Here is an 18,192-nt window from a genome sequence, read left to right on the forward strand (position 1 = left end):
GCAGAGCGCTGCGCGTTAGCTAGCCGCGTGCGGCGCTCACAGGGGCTTGTGCTGTGTCGGCGGGATGCTTGAGGTCCACGGCGTCGCTCTGAGGCGTTTATAAATACACAAACGTGCGCCCCGTCTGCAGAGGGATGGGGGGCGGAGTCAGCGCAGGGCTCTGATGGCGAGGGGGGGGGGGGTTATTCTTCTCCTGGAGCTCGCTAACACCGCACATGGCCAAGACAAACACCCCGCCCCCCCCGGTCCCAACAACAGCAGAGTGTGAGACCCCACTGAACAGGGCGTGTGTTCAGTCCCGGAGCAGCGGGGAAGAGCGCCAACATTTATCTTTACGGGAAAGGCCTGTATCGGCGACGGCTCGCGTTCTGACACACCGTTGGCACCGCATGCAAGGTTTTTAAAAAACTTTTTTGTTGTGACCGATTCACTCCAGGTTCCCTGTCCGGAGGAACAGCGGCAGCGCCCGGCTGGGCCTGGACCCGTAGCCCTTTGTGTAATAAGGCCAGGGCCCCCGCTCCCACTCAACCGCAACGCATAACGGCGTACACACGAGCCGTAGCCCCCGCGTCCTCCCTGCCCTGCGCACGGGATCACACGGGCCTCTGCGCCGGGGGGCGGAAGTGCAGCGCGCAGTCAGCCTCCGCCTCCCAAATGAGTTCTGACACTCCTTTGTTGAGCGGGGGAAGGAAGTATGCGCGGGTCAGAGGGGGGGGCCTCACACTGCTAACGGGCGTGATGTCAGAGCGAGGGAATGGCCCGGGACAGGCCAGCCAGTCCCTCGCTCCCCCCCGGGACGTCTCCGAGACATTCCGGCCGGGCCCCCGGCTCCCGGGGCCCCCGTGCGTCTCCTCAGAGAGAGAGAGCGCGAGGACCGCCGTCTCACGGGGAAATGCCCCGCCTGCGTGTTCACATACTTTTTATTTTCCCGCTTCTCAGGGGTTTTCGCCAAAAATATACACTCATGCCTTTCCATCTGAGCAGTCGGTCGATACCCAGGACAGAAATAAAGACATACATCAAAACCGAAGGAAAAAAACAATATGAAAGAGTGTCTGGAGTGTTTTTCCACGGAAAGCAGACAGCAGAAGAACAGGAGCGACTGCACAACGGAGAGCCCTCCCCTCTTTCATCAACCGGAGCCTTTATTCCCCCTCTAAATTAAACCGCCGTGCATGAAGGACGCCGTGCAGCGCTGTGCACCACAGATGCTTAACACAGTAAAACATACTTTTACCATGAGAAATATCCAGAGGCTAGGCTAATCCGAGAAAGCACCAAGAAAGTACTTCAGTTGCACGGGATACACCTGTGCGGTTCAGCTGTACATACTTTCAGTTTTCGCCCTTTGAAATTGGCACACTGTCCCTTTAAACACGTGAGGGTGGGGTCGCTGACAGGAGCTGTGTGCTTGTGTGCCCCCCCCCCCAGGCGCCTGGACGCCAACCACATCTACAGCGTGCCGCACGGCTGCTTCGACGGCCTGGCGTCGCTGCGCCACCTGTGGCAGCTGCGCGACCAGGCCCGTGACCGGTGGCCGGTCTCCCCTGGCGGCCATGCCTCGCCTCCCAAGATCCCTCGCCATCCACAAGATCCCGCTCGCCCTGTCCAGCCTGCGGCTGTGAACCGCGTGCGCCAGGGTTGCTGTGAGTATGCCAAGGGTACGGGCTGTTAAATGGTAGTATAAAGGCAGTTGGTTACTGGTGCTGTTAAATGCGGTTAGTTAGATGCCTTTATCAGGCGCAGTTAAAATTCACACATAGGTCAGTCCTTTACATGACAGTTGAATTGTATTGGGTCAGTCCGTGCTGGCTGTGTTTAGATCATCTTAAAGGTCAACGTTTTCGGAGCTTTAAATCCAGTGGCTTATAGGGTCATTGTCCATTGGCCTATTCAATCAGTTATAGATTATGCAGGGCTGTTACGTGCTAGGTCAAGTGTCAGTTAAGTCTTCTGACTGGTGCCATTTTTAGATGGAAAAGTCGTTTTTTAATTCTGTTTAACGGTTTAATGTCGGACATAGGTCAGTCAGTGGACTGTTGTATTAATAGCTATGGCCAGCTTCCTGTCTGCTCAGTTAAATGCGCTACTAGGTCAGTCCTGTACTGGTGCTAGTTCATGCGCCTATGGTCTCTCTTGTGACTGCTCGTCTATCGCATGGTCATCCTTACCTGTCTAGCTTATGCTCTATGGTTCAGTCCTTTCTGTCTAGTAAATGCAGCTATAGGTCAGTCCTGTTACGGGCTATTGAATGTCAGTATTAGTCAGTCCGTTGTCTACAGTTAATCTAACATAGGGTCGTTCCTGTGATAGAGAATTTGAATGCCATAGGGTCATCGGGACTTTGGTGAGTTAGATGCAGCTATAAGTAGTCCTTTTCATTAAATGACAGCATAGGGAATATTACCTTTACTGGTGCAGTTAAACAGCTATAGTCACCTTTACGAGGATTCTCTATGCTTTCCATACAATCCTTAGGGTGCCGTATGCCTGATAACTCACGGGCAGTGGTTACTGTGCTAGTAAATGCAAGCTTAATTAAGTCAGAGCGTTAAGTAATGCGCGTTTGGGTCAGCGTTCTGATGCTAGTTAGGATCTGATGATCATGTTTACATTTCAGCTACATTTTTGCTATTGGGGACTTGTCAGCTATTTAGAGCAGATTTCACTTTAGTACATGCACAGGGTGTCTGTTAGTGTGCTACAGTTTACCAAATGAGTATAGTTCATCCTAGCTAATGTGCTAGTTAAATATTTAAGGCCAGGATAATGGAAGATACAGCGTTGAAAGGTCTAGTGTCATGAAATTAGCAATTCTTAAAACAGTTCATTGCCTGAATTGCCAGTTGCTGGAGCGCTTTAGTCCTTTCATTGGAAATAAAAGAGTTTCGTGTTTCCACCAGTGTGTATCCAGGCGTAATTTGTGCCATTGAGCCAATGCACTATGTACAACTGAGTAGGAAGGGGTGTGCAAGGCCAAGTGTTCAGTTGAAAATCCTTCTCACCAGACTGTCCATAGTGTGTGCAGTGGGAAAAAGTGCTTTTTTTCCCAACTTCTTTTTAACGTTGTTCTGATGTGACATGTCTTACATGGGCCTATTTGTAGAAAAAAAAGCCTTCACCACTTGCCTCTCTAACTACTCCCTCATACTGTCACTCTCTCTCTCTCCCTCCCTCTCCCTCTCTCTTGTGCTCTCGCTCTCTCTTGCTCTCTCCCTCACTCACTGTCACACACACACACTCTCTCTCTCTCTCTCTTTTCTCTTCTCTCAGCCAATCAGGAGCGGCGGCCCGGGCCCTCCGGGGGCATTGTGTCTCTCTGACTGTTTTCTCCGTGTTCCTCCACAGACATCTCCATAACAATAGGATCCGTTCCCTGGGAAAGAAAAGCTTTGATGGGCTCCAGAGTCTGGAGACTTTGTGAGTTGACCTCTGACTCGTTTAAATTTGAAACGTTTTCATTAAAATGCAGAAAGTGGCCTAAAATGTTACCTTAGGACACACACACACACACACACACACACACACAGAAGGGATTCCTCTAGTGCTTTTCCAAAACAACCCAGGGGTGCCCTGTGATTGGCCCTTGGATAAACCCCGCACGGAGACAGTGGGGTACGTGCAGTCGAGCCAACGCCTTTTAATTTAAGTCACAGAGCCGTTAAAGTATGACTGAGTTCGTTTGCGTGTGCTCTAGAGTAGCTCTTATCCCAGTTAGGACTTCTGACTGATCATGTTTTACATTTCAGCTAACAGCTTGTTATTATTGGGGCTTTGTCAGGCTGTTTCAAAGAAGACAGATTTCACATTTAGAACAGTTAAAGGGTGTATGTAGTGTGTACTACACCTGTTTCACCACTAGATATTATTATTTCTAACTTCTAACCAAATTCTTTGTTTAAAATTTAAAGGGTACGATTAATGGAAGATACAGCGTTTGATAAGGCATCTAGTGTTATGAAATAAGAATTCATAAAACAGTTCTCTCTGCCACACAGTGCAGCAGTGTAGCATGGAGCAGCTTCAGGCCCTTTTAAGAGCAGTGCCGGGGGTAAAAGGGGAGTTCTGTTGCCCCACTCAGTGGCAGTCCGGAGGCAGATGACTGGACATGGATGACAAATGCATGTCCCAGCCGGGCGGTGGGGGGGGGTGCGGGGGACACTCACATCAGCTCTCAGCACATCACAACGGCTCTTTCATAGCGGCTCCATAAGCCTGCCTCTCTGCTGCTGAAAACACTGCACTGATGTTACACTTCTATCAGTCATTTTCTTAAAAAAAAAGCCTTTCAAAAGAGCCAAGACAATATAGGCCAACTCTAATGAAGAAATTCTGTATGCTTTCCAAATCCCTTGTCTGTTCTTGTTCTGGTGAAACGTGTCCAAATAGCACGGTGCTGTTGCGGCAAAGCTGTAATTTCAGCAACAAAAAAAAGCAGTGTACTCCTACCAGCAGTTTGATGTGAAGTCCGTGAAGTAAGCCGTTTAATAAAAGGTAATACGGATCTGACAGCGTCTGCATGACAGACGGCTGCGTATGAAACAACACAAAAGCGCTTTTTGTGTTCTGCAGCTGAACCGCCTGAACCCGCTCGTACGGAAGCCCTCGCTCCTGCGGCGTCGCGCCCGCCTGTCTGTGTGTGGCCGCGGCGTCGGTGCGATTACCGCGAACGCAACACGGCGCGTTTCCGGAGTGTTCTCAGCGCAGCGGTGGAACAGCGCTCGGGCAACGCTGCAACGGGACGCTGAAGCGGCCTGCCGGCGAGGTTTTTTAAATATTCAAACGTCCGAGAAAACCCGAGAACAGCAGCGAGGACGGCCGGGTCGCTTTCCTCTCCAGCGAGTCCTCAAGACTGCAGATACAACCCCCGTGTAGCATTTATCTCCCAAGGACACCAGCGTGTTTTTGTTTTTTTGTGGGGTTTTTTTTTTTTTGAGAAATGCGAACAGCTCTCAAATAATACATGTTAGCACCCCTTCCCCCCCCTTCCTCCCCAACCGTATCCTGGGCCCACATTGAAATAATTTTAATTTAATGGTATTTTCACAATCTCCGTAAGCCCGTTCCACCGTGTTGACATTGTGGAAGTTTGGAGTGTGTGTGGCTAAAGGGGGGGGGGGCTCTAATGCGCCTGCAGTACGGAGCCACCTGCGCCTCAGAGAAGGATCACTGCCAGTAATGGCAACCATGTGAGCACCCGGAGAGAGCAATCTAGTGATGAGGAGGAAGAGGAGGAGGAGGAGGAGGGGGGAGAGAGAGGCTGCGTTTACTCATCGTCATTACTGAGCTCGGTCAGGCTTCCTTTAGCTCTTATTTTAGGGTCCCCCCCCCCTCCCCCCTCCCCCCTCCCCCGAAGGGTCTTTATGCAGCCCTACAGAAGGAGGTTTTCAATCACGGTGATTGAGGCTCTTTTTCTTTCCCTCCATCCCCTTTAAAAGCTGATTCCTGAGCAAACACTTGTGTTGACTCGGGGCCTTTGGCTGATGACGTCTTTGGTGGGGTTTTTTTTGTGTTTGTTCTGGAAGCCCGCGCCGGGACGTTCTCACACTCGGGCGCCGTTTGAAGGCAGGAAGCGCCCCGCTTTTGACCGCCCCGCGGAGCGGGCCCTGGCGATGTGCGGCGCGGGGCCAGGAAAGGACGGGTCTGGGATGTGAAGCGAACCCCGGCAGGTCGCGTCCTATCTCATCAAAGCCCGGGGCCGGATCTGGGGCCTCCGCGCTGTTTACAAACAGGACGTGGGCCCTGTGGGAACCTCCTGTGCACCGGGCCGTGGCGGGAGGAGCCGGGTCCCCCGCGGGCGGCACGGGCCCGGGCTGCGCTCATTGGCTCTTTCCACAGGAAGCCGACGGGTCGGCAGGAACCCTCGCCCCCGCGGCTTCTGGCCGAGCGCTTCCTGTTTTGTGCCCCGGCGACGGGCGGCTCTCGGGTGCGGGACGCTCGCACGGTGTGGCGGTGGCGGTGTCTGAGGGGGGCGGTGTCGCGCTGAAAAGCACTCACCTTGCGGGGACTCGGGCGGGAGACTGACAGGTTCCATTAGGGCTCCGTTCGGCCGTATCTGTGGGTCAGAATGAAAAGGGAGTCATTTAGGGGACCTGCAACCGCACACTTCAGCATGAGAAACACATATTTGTGGAAACCCAATACTGTTCAGCTTTTGTTTTTTTAATAAGATATCAGCATGGTTCATTTCTCTCATACCTCACAGCACTGCTTCTTTAGCTTTTTAATATCGGGACCCAAATTAGAAATTTAGTACCTTTTCGGGACCCGTTGCATACACAGCCTAGCATATCCTAGTGGACTGAAGGCTTATTTCGGGACCCAGCTCACACATGCATGAGCCATTTTAGGTCCTGATCCATAGTATTAAGAAACTTGTAGGTGATTTTTTTTTAAATGGCAGAAGCTAAGGAATACACACAAATATTTTACATAACTTACATATTACATAGAGTGTGCAATGTGATTTCCCCATTCTACAGTCCAATGTGTGAAAAAAGTACTTAAAAGGAGCGGTTGAAAGCTCACAGCGTAGACTAATTAAATTACTGATTGAAAAGTAATTTTCATTACTTCTCTCTCTCTCCTTCCACAGGGATTTGAATTACAACAATTTGGACGAGTTCCCCATGGCGATCAAAGCCTTGACGAGCCTGAAGGAGCTGTGAGTCCATGTGTCGCTAACGCTAGTGCTAACGCTAACTCTGCCTGCTGCTGCTGCTGCTGCCTGTTGTGTGCCGGTACCCCCAACCAACCCTGCGTGTGTCTAATATTCACTTTCCAGGGGCTTTCACAGCAACAACATCAGGTCCATCCCAGAGCATGCCTTCATTGGAAACCCCTCCCTGCTGACAATGTAGGTCCTTTTTTTCAACAGATATGTTAAGCAAAAGCCAACCAAAAAAAAACTGCTGAACTGCCATTTTACATTCTTTTTTCACGTGTACCTTATTTGCCTTGCCCTGGTGGCTCTCTGGCCCGGACTCACTTCTTTATAGATTTATCGTCCTTCAATAATGGACAAGGCCTTCAGAGGAAAGTATTTTAGATGGATATGGATTAGGTTTCTCGAACAGAACCGCCGTTCTTCTTGATCCCCTGTACGCGGGCCGTCACATTCACTATGTCGTAACTTAGACCTGACGGCTTAGGAATTTTCATACCAGCTTAATGTAGGTTGTAAACGGTGATCTGTGCAGACTGATTACAAAGAGGAAGCCACAGTGTATGCGGCAGTCTCGGACAGAAAGTGCTTTTTCTCTTGAGTTACTGTTGTTGAAAGGTTTTAGGAGAGCGCATCTTAAGAGCACGCTCTTGGGTCTGGTTCATGCTTGCTTGAAAGTTTGGCTAAACATTCACTTCTAAAACTAATACGACTGGGACCTAAGTGTGTGTTAACCCGTGCGTTTGCTCGGTGGCCTTCTTCCCGGTCTGGGTGTGAAGATTGGCATGATAGGGACGTGTCTGCTCTTCTGCGTAGTGTAAATGGAGTGAGTAAGCGGGGATTCTGGGCCGTGTTTGTGAGCGCTCGCGTCCTCCGCCTTGCGTTTTTGTGTCAGGCCGGTGCGATGCACGCCTTTAGCGATACAGGAAAGGACCTGATCTTTGATCCCCGCCGGTGGGGCCCGCTTGGCGTGCGACTGGCCAGTCCTCCTGAGAACAGACCCTTCTCAGCTTTGAGGGCCTTTTACGGGTCACAGCATTGATGCGGTTTTCACCGCTCCGTACTTCTGAGCCCCTGGTCAGACGGGGAGGACTGCGTGTCCTCAGCCGGAGCGCCGAGCGCTGGGGGTGTTTACAGTGAGGCGGCCCAGCGTGGCGACGCGCTGGCTCCAGTCAGAGAGCTGCGAGGACGAGCCCGTTTGTAGAGCGCGTGATGCGCTTCACCTCACAGTGCCTCAGTGCGCTGCCTCCCTGGGGTACGTCCAAACACACCCGCACCGGAGCGCGGGCTGACGGGCCGTGCCTTAATGGCTGGTGTGGAGGTTTTTTTTTTTTTTTTTTTTTTTTGACGCTCGTCTGTTGTTTTAAAACAGATTCTTCTACGACAACCCGATCCAGTTTGTGGCCAAGTCTGCCTTCCAGCACCTGCCGGAGCTGCGCACACTGTGAGTTAGAGGAGCCCCGTCCTCTCTGCCTTCCATTACCATTCAACCCTCTAAGGTGTGAGGTCACAAATATGTGATTAGAATGTTGCTAACTGAACATTCTAATGCTGATGTAACAGTCACTATTGGTAATGGAAAGCAACGGAGTTCTAGAACACTGACGTAGAATTTTGAGAAAAGAAAAAAGAAAACACATTCCAGAAAAGCTACTCTTCAAAGGGTTAAAATGGGAGCAGGAAGCTGGGGTTTTTGGGGCTTTGTCTCATTGTCTCTCCGTGTCCTTCACTGTGCCCAGGTCACTCAATGGAGCCACAGAAATCACAGAGTTTCCAGACCTGACCGGCACCAGGAGCCTACAGAGCCTGTAAGTTCACGCTGCAGTCTCACAACCAAAGCACTAGCCTGCACCAATGAAATCTGCCGCACTGCTGTTGTAGTCTACAGTACATTCAAGGCTGTAGAACTCATAAATATGAATCCTCTCAGCTAATACTGCCAGCCAGCTGAATCGCGTCAAGGACTGGTCAATGGTTACATTCGTAACCCTGTTTAAAGAAAGACCCAGTATCGCTGGTTACAGTCAAAATGAATGGACTTATTCACAGCGACACACAGGCGCTTCCACAGTTCTAATGACCCCGTCTGATCTCTGACCAGGACCATTACTGGAGCTCGCATTACATCACTGCCCAACGCCGTGTGCGACCAGCTGCCCAACCTGCAAGTGCTGTGAGTCCCCGCACGACGTCACCGTCTGCCCTTGAATTCGCTAACATTCACTGCTGTTCCAAAGCTGAGCGACTTGGGAGGTGTTTTTTTGCGCCGTGACCAACAGCACGAGGTCAAGAGGGATAATTATTCCAGTCAGGAAGCAAACGTGTGCCAAAAGACTACATGATGTACTCGCCCGTTTGTGTACTTTTCTCCCAGTAAAAACACGGGCCTGGCTTTCGGACTCATCTGCCATTCATTTGATTTCTTCAAAGACGAGAGGGTCGCTGCTGATGTTCCCTCAACACTTCATGCTTTTAATTAGCGCGGAGAGCAGCGCGTGTTCGTACGCTGCAGACACTAGAGCCCGTGTTGTGATGGATAGCACGTGTGTAGCTCCGGACCTGACTGTGCATGCCTGTTTTGCAGGGATCTCTCCTACAACCTGATCCAGCACCTCCCCAGCTTCAACGGCTGCGAAAAGATCCAGAGGATGTGAGTGCAACAAATGCCCATGCCTTTAATGGAAAAATACATGGATTTGCACCATAGGATGCTAAGAGATGGGCGTGGCTGTTGTAGTGGTTATCACCACTGCCCAGTAATAGCACAGTTCTCTAAGCACTACACCACCCTGTAACCACAAAAACTGTCTGTTTGTTTGTTCTCCTGCTTGTTTTTCTGACTAAAAATCACAGTGCAATGTTGTGCAGTAAAGTGAAATGCTGACCTCCCATCTAGTTTTTGTATTAGAACGAGTGTGGTGGTAAGAAATACAACAGGAAGGTCAGGTTTGTGGCATGATTTAAATGGTCAAGAGAGTTAAAACATAAGGGAGAAACTTTCCAATGGAGGTGCTGACCCGTCGCCTCCTCCTGCCTCCCCACCTCCCCACTGTGCTCCTCCAGTGACTTGCACCACAACGAAATCCAGGAGGTGCTGGCTGACACGTTCCAGGAGCTGACGGCTCTCCGATCCCTGTGAGTAACCCGGACTAATCCCTCCATGGGACAGCGGCCCAAACAGGGCTCACCGCGTACTGGCACAGCAGGGACAGACGCACCCCCTGCAGACGCACTCACAAAGGCTGCCTGCATGTACAAGTCTTCAGATATAAGACATAGAGCCAGTGCATTTACAGTATTCATTAAGTCACAAGATAAAAATGCCCGCTTTCTTTTTACAAGTTCATAAACAGGAAAATAATAGTTTCCTTCTGATGTGACGGATTTCATTTCTAAAGACGAGAACAGGGGGCCGAACACGTCTGTTCTGTATGGCTGTTCGTTTTAGAGCTCACTTCGGATTGGCTGCCCATTAGTCCCACTGATTGGTTGCAATGTAAATGCCGTGTTAGTTATGCAGTAAACAATGTGTTAATACCAAATCCTCATGTATTCATCAGTCTAGTATTCCCCTATGCTTTTCAACAAAATTTTCAGTCCGCACTGGAATTACATTTTCACAGAAACCTGTAATATTCTGAATACATGATTCAGACTTGGAAATATGGTTTCAGAACTAAAGTGGGCATCTTGTCTGCTTGCATAAGGAAGCTGGCTCTGGTCCAAGGGGACATTGAAAGTGCAGTCAATAGGCTGGGGCAAGAGCATATCATGCATTCCCTGTATAGCAGCCTCTTCAGCAAGGCTAATTGCCTACATGTGAACAGAACACATCCTTTCTACAGTCCTCCTTTGACTCTAAAGTCCAGTCATTTCTTCCTGGGTCCAGAGGGAAGCATTTCACCAAGTTTCATCCAAAAAAAGTCCATAACTTTAGAAGTTATTCATTTCTCCCATGCACACGCGCGCACACACACAGGCACATGCAGATAACCTCAGTTAATGCCTTGGTGTTGCCAGGACAGGGCTTTCCGAACGGCACTGCCAGATTGACTAAAGCCAGCTTTCGCAGCTCCTCTGCAGGCCCCTGTCCCGCCTGTTCTTGGGAATCGTAAGCAGCCTTTCCCCGGAAAGGTGACGTCCTGCGCGCGGCGCGTCATTGCCACCTTATCATGTCCAAAACAAACGAAACAAGCTCTCCGTGGAGCCTTTGGCACGCGACTCACTCTCAGTTCCAGGAATCTTAAAACTTTAAGTTAATTGGTCAGTTTGAACAGAGCAGTTAAAGCTCGTATGCCTTCTGGACCCGAGCGAACGGCAGTGAGGAATTAAGAGTGATGAGACCCGGTTCAGTTTATTACATTCGCTTCGCACAGCATGCAGCTGCAGTGCCCTTTTTTGTTTAAGTGGAAATGTCTCGATTCCAGAGGCCACCCTAATGTCCAAGAGGACCGTTCCTCTGGACCCCAAGTGTGCCCTCTGGAAACGTTACGACGTCTACGGGCGTTCTTCTTTCCTTCATTGTTTATTTTCTGACCCGCTGGTGCATTCTGGGACGTACTACGTGCCCCAGGAAGTGAGGGAATGCGTCTTGGCGCGGTCGCCACGGCGAACTTGGCCCCTCGGAAACGGCGCTCGCTTCCGCCCGGCGACCCCGCGGCGAGAGAGCGGGGCCGGCGGTGCCGTCATCGTTTGGCCGAGCGTCCCGCTCGCGGCCGTTTCGCGGACGGAGCGCGGGGGAATATCGAATTACCGGGGAGGGGACGCGCGTCTAAAATGAAAAGCACAAGTGTGCGGTGGTGGGGTCCTCCAGATCGCATGAAAGCATCTATGGTAATAAAAAAATAAAAAAGTTCCTCCGAGGACCTTTCTTTTTAGTGGGATTACGGGATTGGTGGATGGCATAAAGAGAAAAAAAAAGAAGGGTCTTCCATTTTGTGACCTTCCCTGTTTTTTATATTTCATCTGGGTATTTACACCTCAACGTGTTTAAAAAGTCCCACTAAAGCGCTAAAAGGCTGCAGCCCAGCGGATTTTAAATACTCCAGCTTCTTTGAAGTGACGTAAAAAGGGAAGGAACATGGCTAATTAGGCGAGCAATGTACCGCGTCGGGTTAATAAGAGTTCAGTCGGACCGTAAAAAAAAAAAAGAAGAATCAGACCAAGAAATAAGACCCACTTAGCCCTGCTCTGGTGAAAGCGCCTCTCTGACGAAAGCTCGCGCAGGATAAAGAGCAGAACAATAGGTTGTTGTTGCACGAAATCTCATAATATTAAACAAGAGAACGGCATGTGATTAACACGTGCAGGAAATCTGCAGAAAAGAAGAGGATAAAAAAAGGAAAACTTTGATATGACATAGTGTTCTCGATGCTTTCCCATCCGCTGCCGCGGGGTCAATTCAAACAGCATGTTAGTCATAAATAAACAGTTTCGGTCTACACGGATTTGATCTTGACAAAAACCACTGGTAGAATGCATGTCTCACTGCGCTCCAGAATCCCGTTTGGGATCCCAGAATGGAGGCTTCAGGCAATAGAGGAGCCCACATTTTAGTCACTTCCATATTTAAAAAAAACAAAAAAAAACAATTTTACGAAGAAGCCATTGTTGCTACTGTCCAAGCCAAGTGCCACGCTATCTTTCTTGCTTTAGAGCTTTCCGGAAAACAGTTGGGCAGGATTCGCGTTCTGATGGCTGTGTAAATGAAACACATTTTCCAATGCATAAATCACATTTTTTCCATGTGACATAATAGATATTTCTTTTTGTACAAATAAAAATGGCACATGCACATGTCTGAGAGTGTGAGGACAGAGCATTATTTACTTATTTTGGTTCCTTCCTTGATTTATAGGGAGTCCTGACGGATCACGCACTTGTCTGGGCCTGGGAAATGAAACTTTTTATGATACAGTCATCAAAGTCATTGCGATGTAATTGTTCACAAGTCTAATATTAGAAATACTGTTATGAATGTGTATGAAATATATACACAACAAATTGTTGCTACGTTGAAATTACAGTGAAATCAGAACTTCCTCAAAAGGATATCTTTGGGGCAGAGTATCATAGTTAGCCACAGCGTGGTTTTCAGTCCTGAAAGGAACTTTGTTTTCCCCCCTGTTTCTCACAGTGATCTGGCCTGGAACAAACTGAGCACCGTGGACCCTCACGCCTTCTCCAATCTCCCCTCATTAATCAAACTGTGAGTGAGCCATTTATTTACCCGTCTATTCCCTATTTATGTTGGACTGTTGGAATTGATTATTTCTCCCTTGCCTGGCTTGTGAGCGGCAATGAGGCCGTGTAATGGCTCCCAGGCGCGCCTCCGTCTGAGTCCCCCCCCGGCTGCTTTTGCTCTCCGCAGGGACCTGACCGCCAACCTGCTGTCCTCCCTGCCGGTCACGGGCCTGCACGGGCTCACGCACCTCAAGCTGGCCGGCAACGAGGCGCTGCAGGAGCTCTTCTCGGCCGACAGCTTCCCCAAACTCAGGTGAGAGGCGGAGCCGAGCCTTTCGGGAGCGCTGGCACTGGCGATCGCAGTCACGCACCTTTCGGGCTACGCTTCATCAACAGGGCTAAGGCCCGCAAACAAAACATCTCAGCAGCTGTTTAGATAAAAAAAACTTCCGATTTCATTCCTAAAATAATGATGTTGTTCCCCCTGCATTGGGCAGAGTGATGGAGATGCCCTACGCCTTCCAGTGCTGCGCCTTTGTGTCCTGCGACAACTCCCCCGACCCCTGGGACCGCGAGGAGAACAGCAGCAAGGACGAGTACGCCAGGAAGGAAGCGGGCGTCATGTCCGCACAAGGTGCGTAACATTACTTCAGCAGTCACCTTCCCCAGGGCAGGGAACTGAATCTCCGGCACAGTCTGTACGCTCAACACTCCCGCACTGAGAGTGCACTCACACTTGCTGTTATGAAAGGCAGGCTCGCGTGCCGCAGACACTCAGCAGGCCCGCGTCCTGCGTTGAACCGAGCGCCGGACACACGATCCCGTCTGCGCAGTTTACGACGCAGGAAAGAGCAGTCTAACGTGATATAATGCTTGATTCCAGAAGACCACGATCTGGAGGACTTTCTGCTGGACCTCGAAGAGGACCCGAAATCCCATCACTCAGTTCAGTGCTCTCCAGCTCCAGGTGGGACGGGGTGTACTCTCTGTTGAGGTCACATCCATGCATCTCCTAACCACAGAACCAAAGAATAAGGCCAGACTGAACCATTAGAGGGGATTACACACATATTAAGTAATTCCACTTAGTTTGGGGAAAACGAGTGGAACTCATCTAAGTCAGGGTTACATCCGGAATGGAGGAACACATATTACAAATGAAAGCAGCTCCCAGGCTGCATTTGATGTTAAGGCTTGGATTAAATATGGCCACCTGACATTTTCTGTTCTGCGTGTATATCATTTGAATGCAGTAGCAGCCTGGACTTGTCAGTGACCGTCGTCTCTGTCTCACTGCAGGTCCGTTCCGCCCGTGTTACCACCTGTTCGGCAGCTGGCTCATCCGCAGCGGGGTGTGGATCATCGTGGCGCTGTCCCTCGTCTGCAACGCCTTGGTGGCGGTCACCATCTTCCTGTCCCCGACCTACGTATCCCCGGCCAAGCACCTGGTCGGCCTCCTCGCCGTGGTCAACACCCTCATGGGCCTGTCCAGTGGCATTCTGGCCGTGGTCGACGCCCTGACGTTCGGCAGCTTCGCCAAATACGGGGCGTGGTGGGAGAGCGGCGCCGGCTGCAAGATCACCGGCTTCCTGTCCGTCTTCGCCTCGGAGACCTGCATCTTCCTGCTGACCACCGCCGCCCTGGAGCGGGGCCTGTCCATCCGCTGCTCCAAGAGGGCGGAGACCAAGTCGTCGGCGGGGAACGTCAGGGTGGCTTCCGCCCTCTGCTTCGTCCTGTCGTTGGCCATCACGGTCCTGCCCCTCCTGCACGTGGGCGAGTACGGCATCTCCTCCCTCTGCCTGCCCCTGCCCTTCGGCGAGCCCTCCAGCCTGGGCTTCATGGTGGCCCTGGTGCTGCTCAACTCCCTCTGCTACTTCGTCATGACCGTCACCTACGCCCGGCTCTACTGCGGCCTGGAGAAGGGCGAGCTGGACAACTTCTGGGACTCCGCCATGATCAAGCACGTGGCCTGGCTGCTCTTCGCCAACTGCGTCCTCTACTTCCCCGTGGCCTTCCTGTCCTTCTCCTCCCTGCTCAGCCTCTCCTTCATCAGCCCGGAGGTGGTCAAGTCCGTCCTGCTGGTCATCGTGCCCCTGCCCGCGTGCCTCAACCCCTTGCTCTACCTGCTCTTCAACCCCCACTTCAAGGAGGACCTGGGCCTGCTCCTCAAGCGGACGCAGTCCTGGAAGAGGACCCAGCGGGCCAGCCTGGTCTCCCTGAACTCGGAGGACGCCGAGAAGCAGTCGTGCGACTCCACGCAAGCCCTGGTCACGCTCACTTCCTCGGACAAGTCGGAGGGCAAGTCGCCGCGCCAGAGCGCGGAGGCGTACCGCCCGCCCGTGCCGTTTGTCCCGTGCCGTTAGGCCTGGCCGTGGAACGGGCTGCACCCCTGGAGTAAACCCTTTTCCTACAGCACCAGACTAACCACATGTCATTCTGCAATACAGTTAAGAGCCCTACATGGAAAACGCTGTACTGCCACCCAGCCCGTAGCCAGATAAAGAAACTGACAAGTTGGAGCATGGAAGGAGCCAGTTAGACTGTCATCCAAATATAGAGGTCGAGTCCAAATTCAGGTCTACAGGCGCCAGTTTTGCATTTACCTCAGCAAAGTCTGTCACTGTCAAGCAACTCTGTCGAGCTCAAGATGTCTTCTGACATCCATAGTGACATGGAATGGAAAACAGTGCTGGTCCTGAATACTAAATTAGTTTGGCAACTTATGGCCACATGCTTAACTGTGTATAATAAAGGTACTGGCCAAAGTTTACTCTCTCTCGAGGAGGAAGTTCTCGATGTTCTCGTAGAGAGCTGCTTCTTGTCCTTTTTTCATGGGGCACGTCTGTCTCCCGAGATACGATGCTTCGTTGATTTCAAACACTTGAAATCAGGCGTCCCGTGCCTACTCTGTTTGGTTAAATTTATTGTGAACCAGAACAGATGTGTGTGACCAATGAAAATTCATCCTTAAAAGGGCATTGTGGCGAGACAAAACTGAGGCACATTTTTACTAAGGATTTGTTAAGCACCTGTCCCAAATGGCAACGTGCCAGTATTTCCTGTTTGGTCTTGTTCACCATCTATAGTTTGTCTTACACATTCACATTATCTATATAAAAAAAATAATAATAATAATAACTTTTTGGGGCCTGATGAGTTCATGCACTCACATTAGGATTCAGGGTATTGCCACGTGGTAATTTTTGTTCTACCGGTTATCACAATGTACCCAGCAGGAATATGTTGTAAAATCCTGTTTTTGATAGTACTTATTTGTGTATATACGACACACTGAGTGCGCGCGTGTGTGTATAGTTATAAAACTGTGACAATCTTGTTATCCTACGTAGGCTATGAGAGCAATTTGTAAAATTTGTCTTCTTGCTCTCGGTGTTTTAATTTTATGTTGTGTTTGATTGCTTGTCGGTTATTGTTTCCTTCTACATTTCATTTACCTACACGCATTGTATTCCCATTCTATTGTCTTAAACGAGACTTGGCATTTTCCAGTGGATTGCTGTTGGTGTGGTTTGCATCGTGAAATCATCTCATCTCAAGTTTTAAAAGTATCCTCTCCCATGTTTACTGAAATTTATTTAGCTATTCAGAGAACTTAAAAGAGAAATTGCGATGAACTGTCAAACTTATTGTTTCACTTTAGACTATATTTCATATTTTACTCTGTTTATAGAGACCAGATTTTGGAAATGTTCTTTATTACAGTCACATGCGTTGTCTGAACTGTCAGAAACTTGTTAATTCTGTCTTGTTAAGCCTGGGAACGGGGACATCTTGTGTCTCCCTTTGTTCTTTGGCCAGGCGTAAGGCTTTGGGCGTTGACCTGGACAGGCCGTCAAGTGGGTCACAGGCTTCCAAGACCACTCAGATTCCAACAACAGAACGAACTCCATCGGGGAGCCATTTCAGTCACTGACATTTTTTCCCGCTTGTTTATTTGAATTTGTTTTGCATTTTTTTGAACAATTGTGTAGACAAACTAACTCTTAATATGAAAAAATCATGTTCCTGTTTCGATGAAGCCTAGGCGAGCTTATTTTAAGAAAAACCCAGAAACACTTCACAAGTCATTTTCACTGCTTTCACTTTCACATCCTCGCCCCCCAGGACTGTTATATCAGGACTAGATCATGGACTCTTCCTCAGTGTCTACAGTACCATTTGTTTTGTCTTTTTTAAAATCAGCTTAATGCCAGTCTTTCTTTAAATGGGCCAGAGGTTAAAAACCTTGTGGGCATATATATATATTTATATATTTGTTTATGTTGCATAAATGCTTCTTAATGCCATTTAAAAATTCTGTTTATGGAACACGCCAGAGCGCTCCTTCAGAATCCCGTGGCACACGCGTGGTTCCACACCAAATCAGCGGATCTCCATTGGCACTTCACATTGGACTGCTTCTGCCAGTTAAAATTTGCAGCGCAGCAATATATCTGTTTCCTGAATGCTCGAATCAAGAGAGCGTTTAGCGTTCTCTAACGTTTAGTGCATTTCCCTTGACCTTGGTTTTTTCATTCAAGTGGGCATCTCTGACATCCACATAGAAGGGACAGATCTGTGCGCACAGAACACTGTTAACGTGCCTCTGGCAGTCCAACCAGTGGAAATGCAGATGATATTCAAAGGTGGCCTCCAGTCTCAGGTCCTGCAGAAGTGTGTGTGTAATTATTAACACCCGAGATGGATAAAAGTGATTTGTGGTTCCGGGAATACTCCGCAAAAATGTTCAATCCTGTCAAGCCGTTTATGTCAGTATCCCCCTGCCAGCTGAAACTCCCCTCCTCTCTGCCTGTTAAATGTAACACACATCTATAAATCACCCTGTCAAGCAATGTTAAACTATGAGCAATGGTATCTGTTACGGAATATAAGCTTTTCTGATGTCATTATGAATATGTTGTTAATGTAAAACAAATGAACTTTTACTTACTCTTTAGACAACAATCACAATACCTTCATGGCACGTTTTCACCAAAAGCTGTCTATTTCTTGTTTTTCTTTATATGTATTGACTTCAGTTTTACCGTTGTTGAACAGATTCTTGATTTGGAAGCAAAGCTATTTTTGTATGATCTAGAGCTCTTTAAGGATTTTTAAAAAAAGGTGTATAAATATAGAGTTGTATTTATATCAAAGTTATATGTGTAAAGAGATGGACTGCTTTGCCCATGCACTGCAGGTTTTAGAACACTGCCTAGCTTTTGCCTCCGTGGTAGCAAAGGTGTTCCTGTACATTCATAGTGGCTGTAAATAGAATGCATATTGGCTTTTTTTATTGGAGTGCTAAATATATGTAATTTGTAATAAACGATTTACCAAACAAA

At 49.3% G+C, this 18,192-nt stretch overlaps 1 protein-coding gene across 1 annotated transcript in view; it reads left to right on the forward strand.

Annotated features, from left to right (window-relative positions):
* LOC135246009 (leucine-rich repeat-containing G-protein coupled receptor 5-like) overlaps nucleotides 1–18,192 on the forward strand; it is a 55,602-nt gene extending 37,410 nt beyond the window's left edge. The window contains exons 5-17 of the mRNA XM_064319498.1: nucleotides 3,349–3,420; nucleotides 6,596–6,664; nucleotides 6,785–6,856; nucleotides 8,037–8,108; nucleotides 8,404–8,472; nucleotides 8,766–8,837; nucleotides 9,249–9,314; nucleotides 9,728–9,799; nucleotides 12,801–12,872; nucleotides 13,035–13,160; nucleotides 13,345–13,481; nucleotides 13,731–13,814; nucleotides 14,147–18,192. Of these exons, the coding sequence (XP_064175568.1) occupies nucleotides 3,349–3,420; nucleotides 6,596–6,664; nucleotides 6,785–6,856; nucleotides 8,037–8,108; nucleotides 8,404–8,472; nucleotides 8,766–8,837; nucleotides 9,249–9,314; nucleotides 9,728–9,799; nucleotides 12,801–12,872; nucleotides 13,035–13,160; nucleotides 13,345–13,481; nucleotides 13,731–13,814; nucleotides 14,147–15,210 (2,047 nt within the window). The 3' untranslated portion in view covers nucleotides 15,211–18,192. The remainder of the gene's footprint in view (nucleotides 1–3,348; nucleotides 3,421–6,595; nucleotides 6,665–6,784; nucleotides 6,857–8,036; nucleotides 8,109–8,403; nucleotides 8,473–8,765; nucleotides 8,838–9,248; nucleotides 9,315–9,727; nucleotides 9,800–12,800; nucleotides 12,873–13,034; nucleotides 13,161–13,344; nucleotides 13,482–13,730; nucleotides 13,815–14,146) is intronic.

The sequence above is a fragment of the Anguilla rostrata genome, chromosome 19 (genome assembly GCF_018555375.3).
Source record: "Anguilla rostrata isolate EN2019 chromosome 19, ASM1855537v3, whole genome shotgun sequence".
Taxonomy (NCBI): domain Eukaryota; kingdom Metazoa; phylum Chordata; class Actinopteri; order Anguilliformes; family Anguillidae; genus Anguilla; species Anguilla rostrata.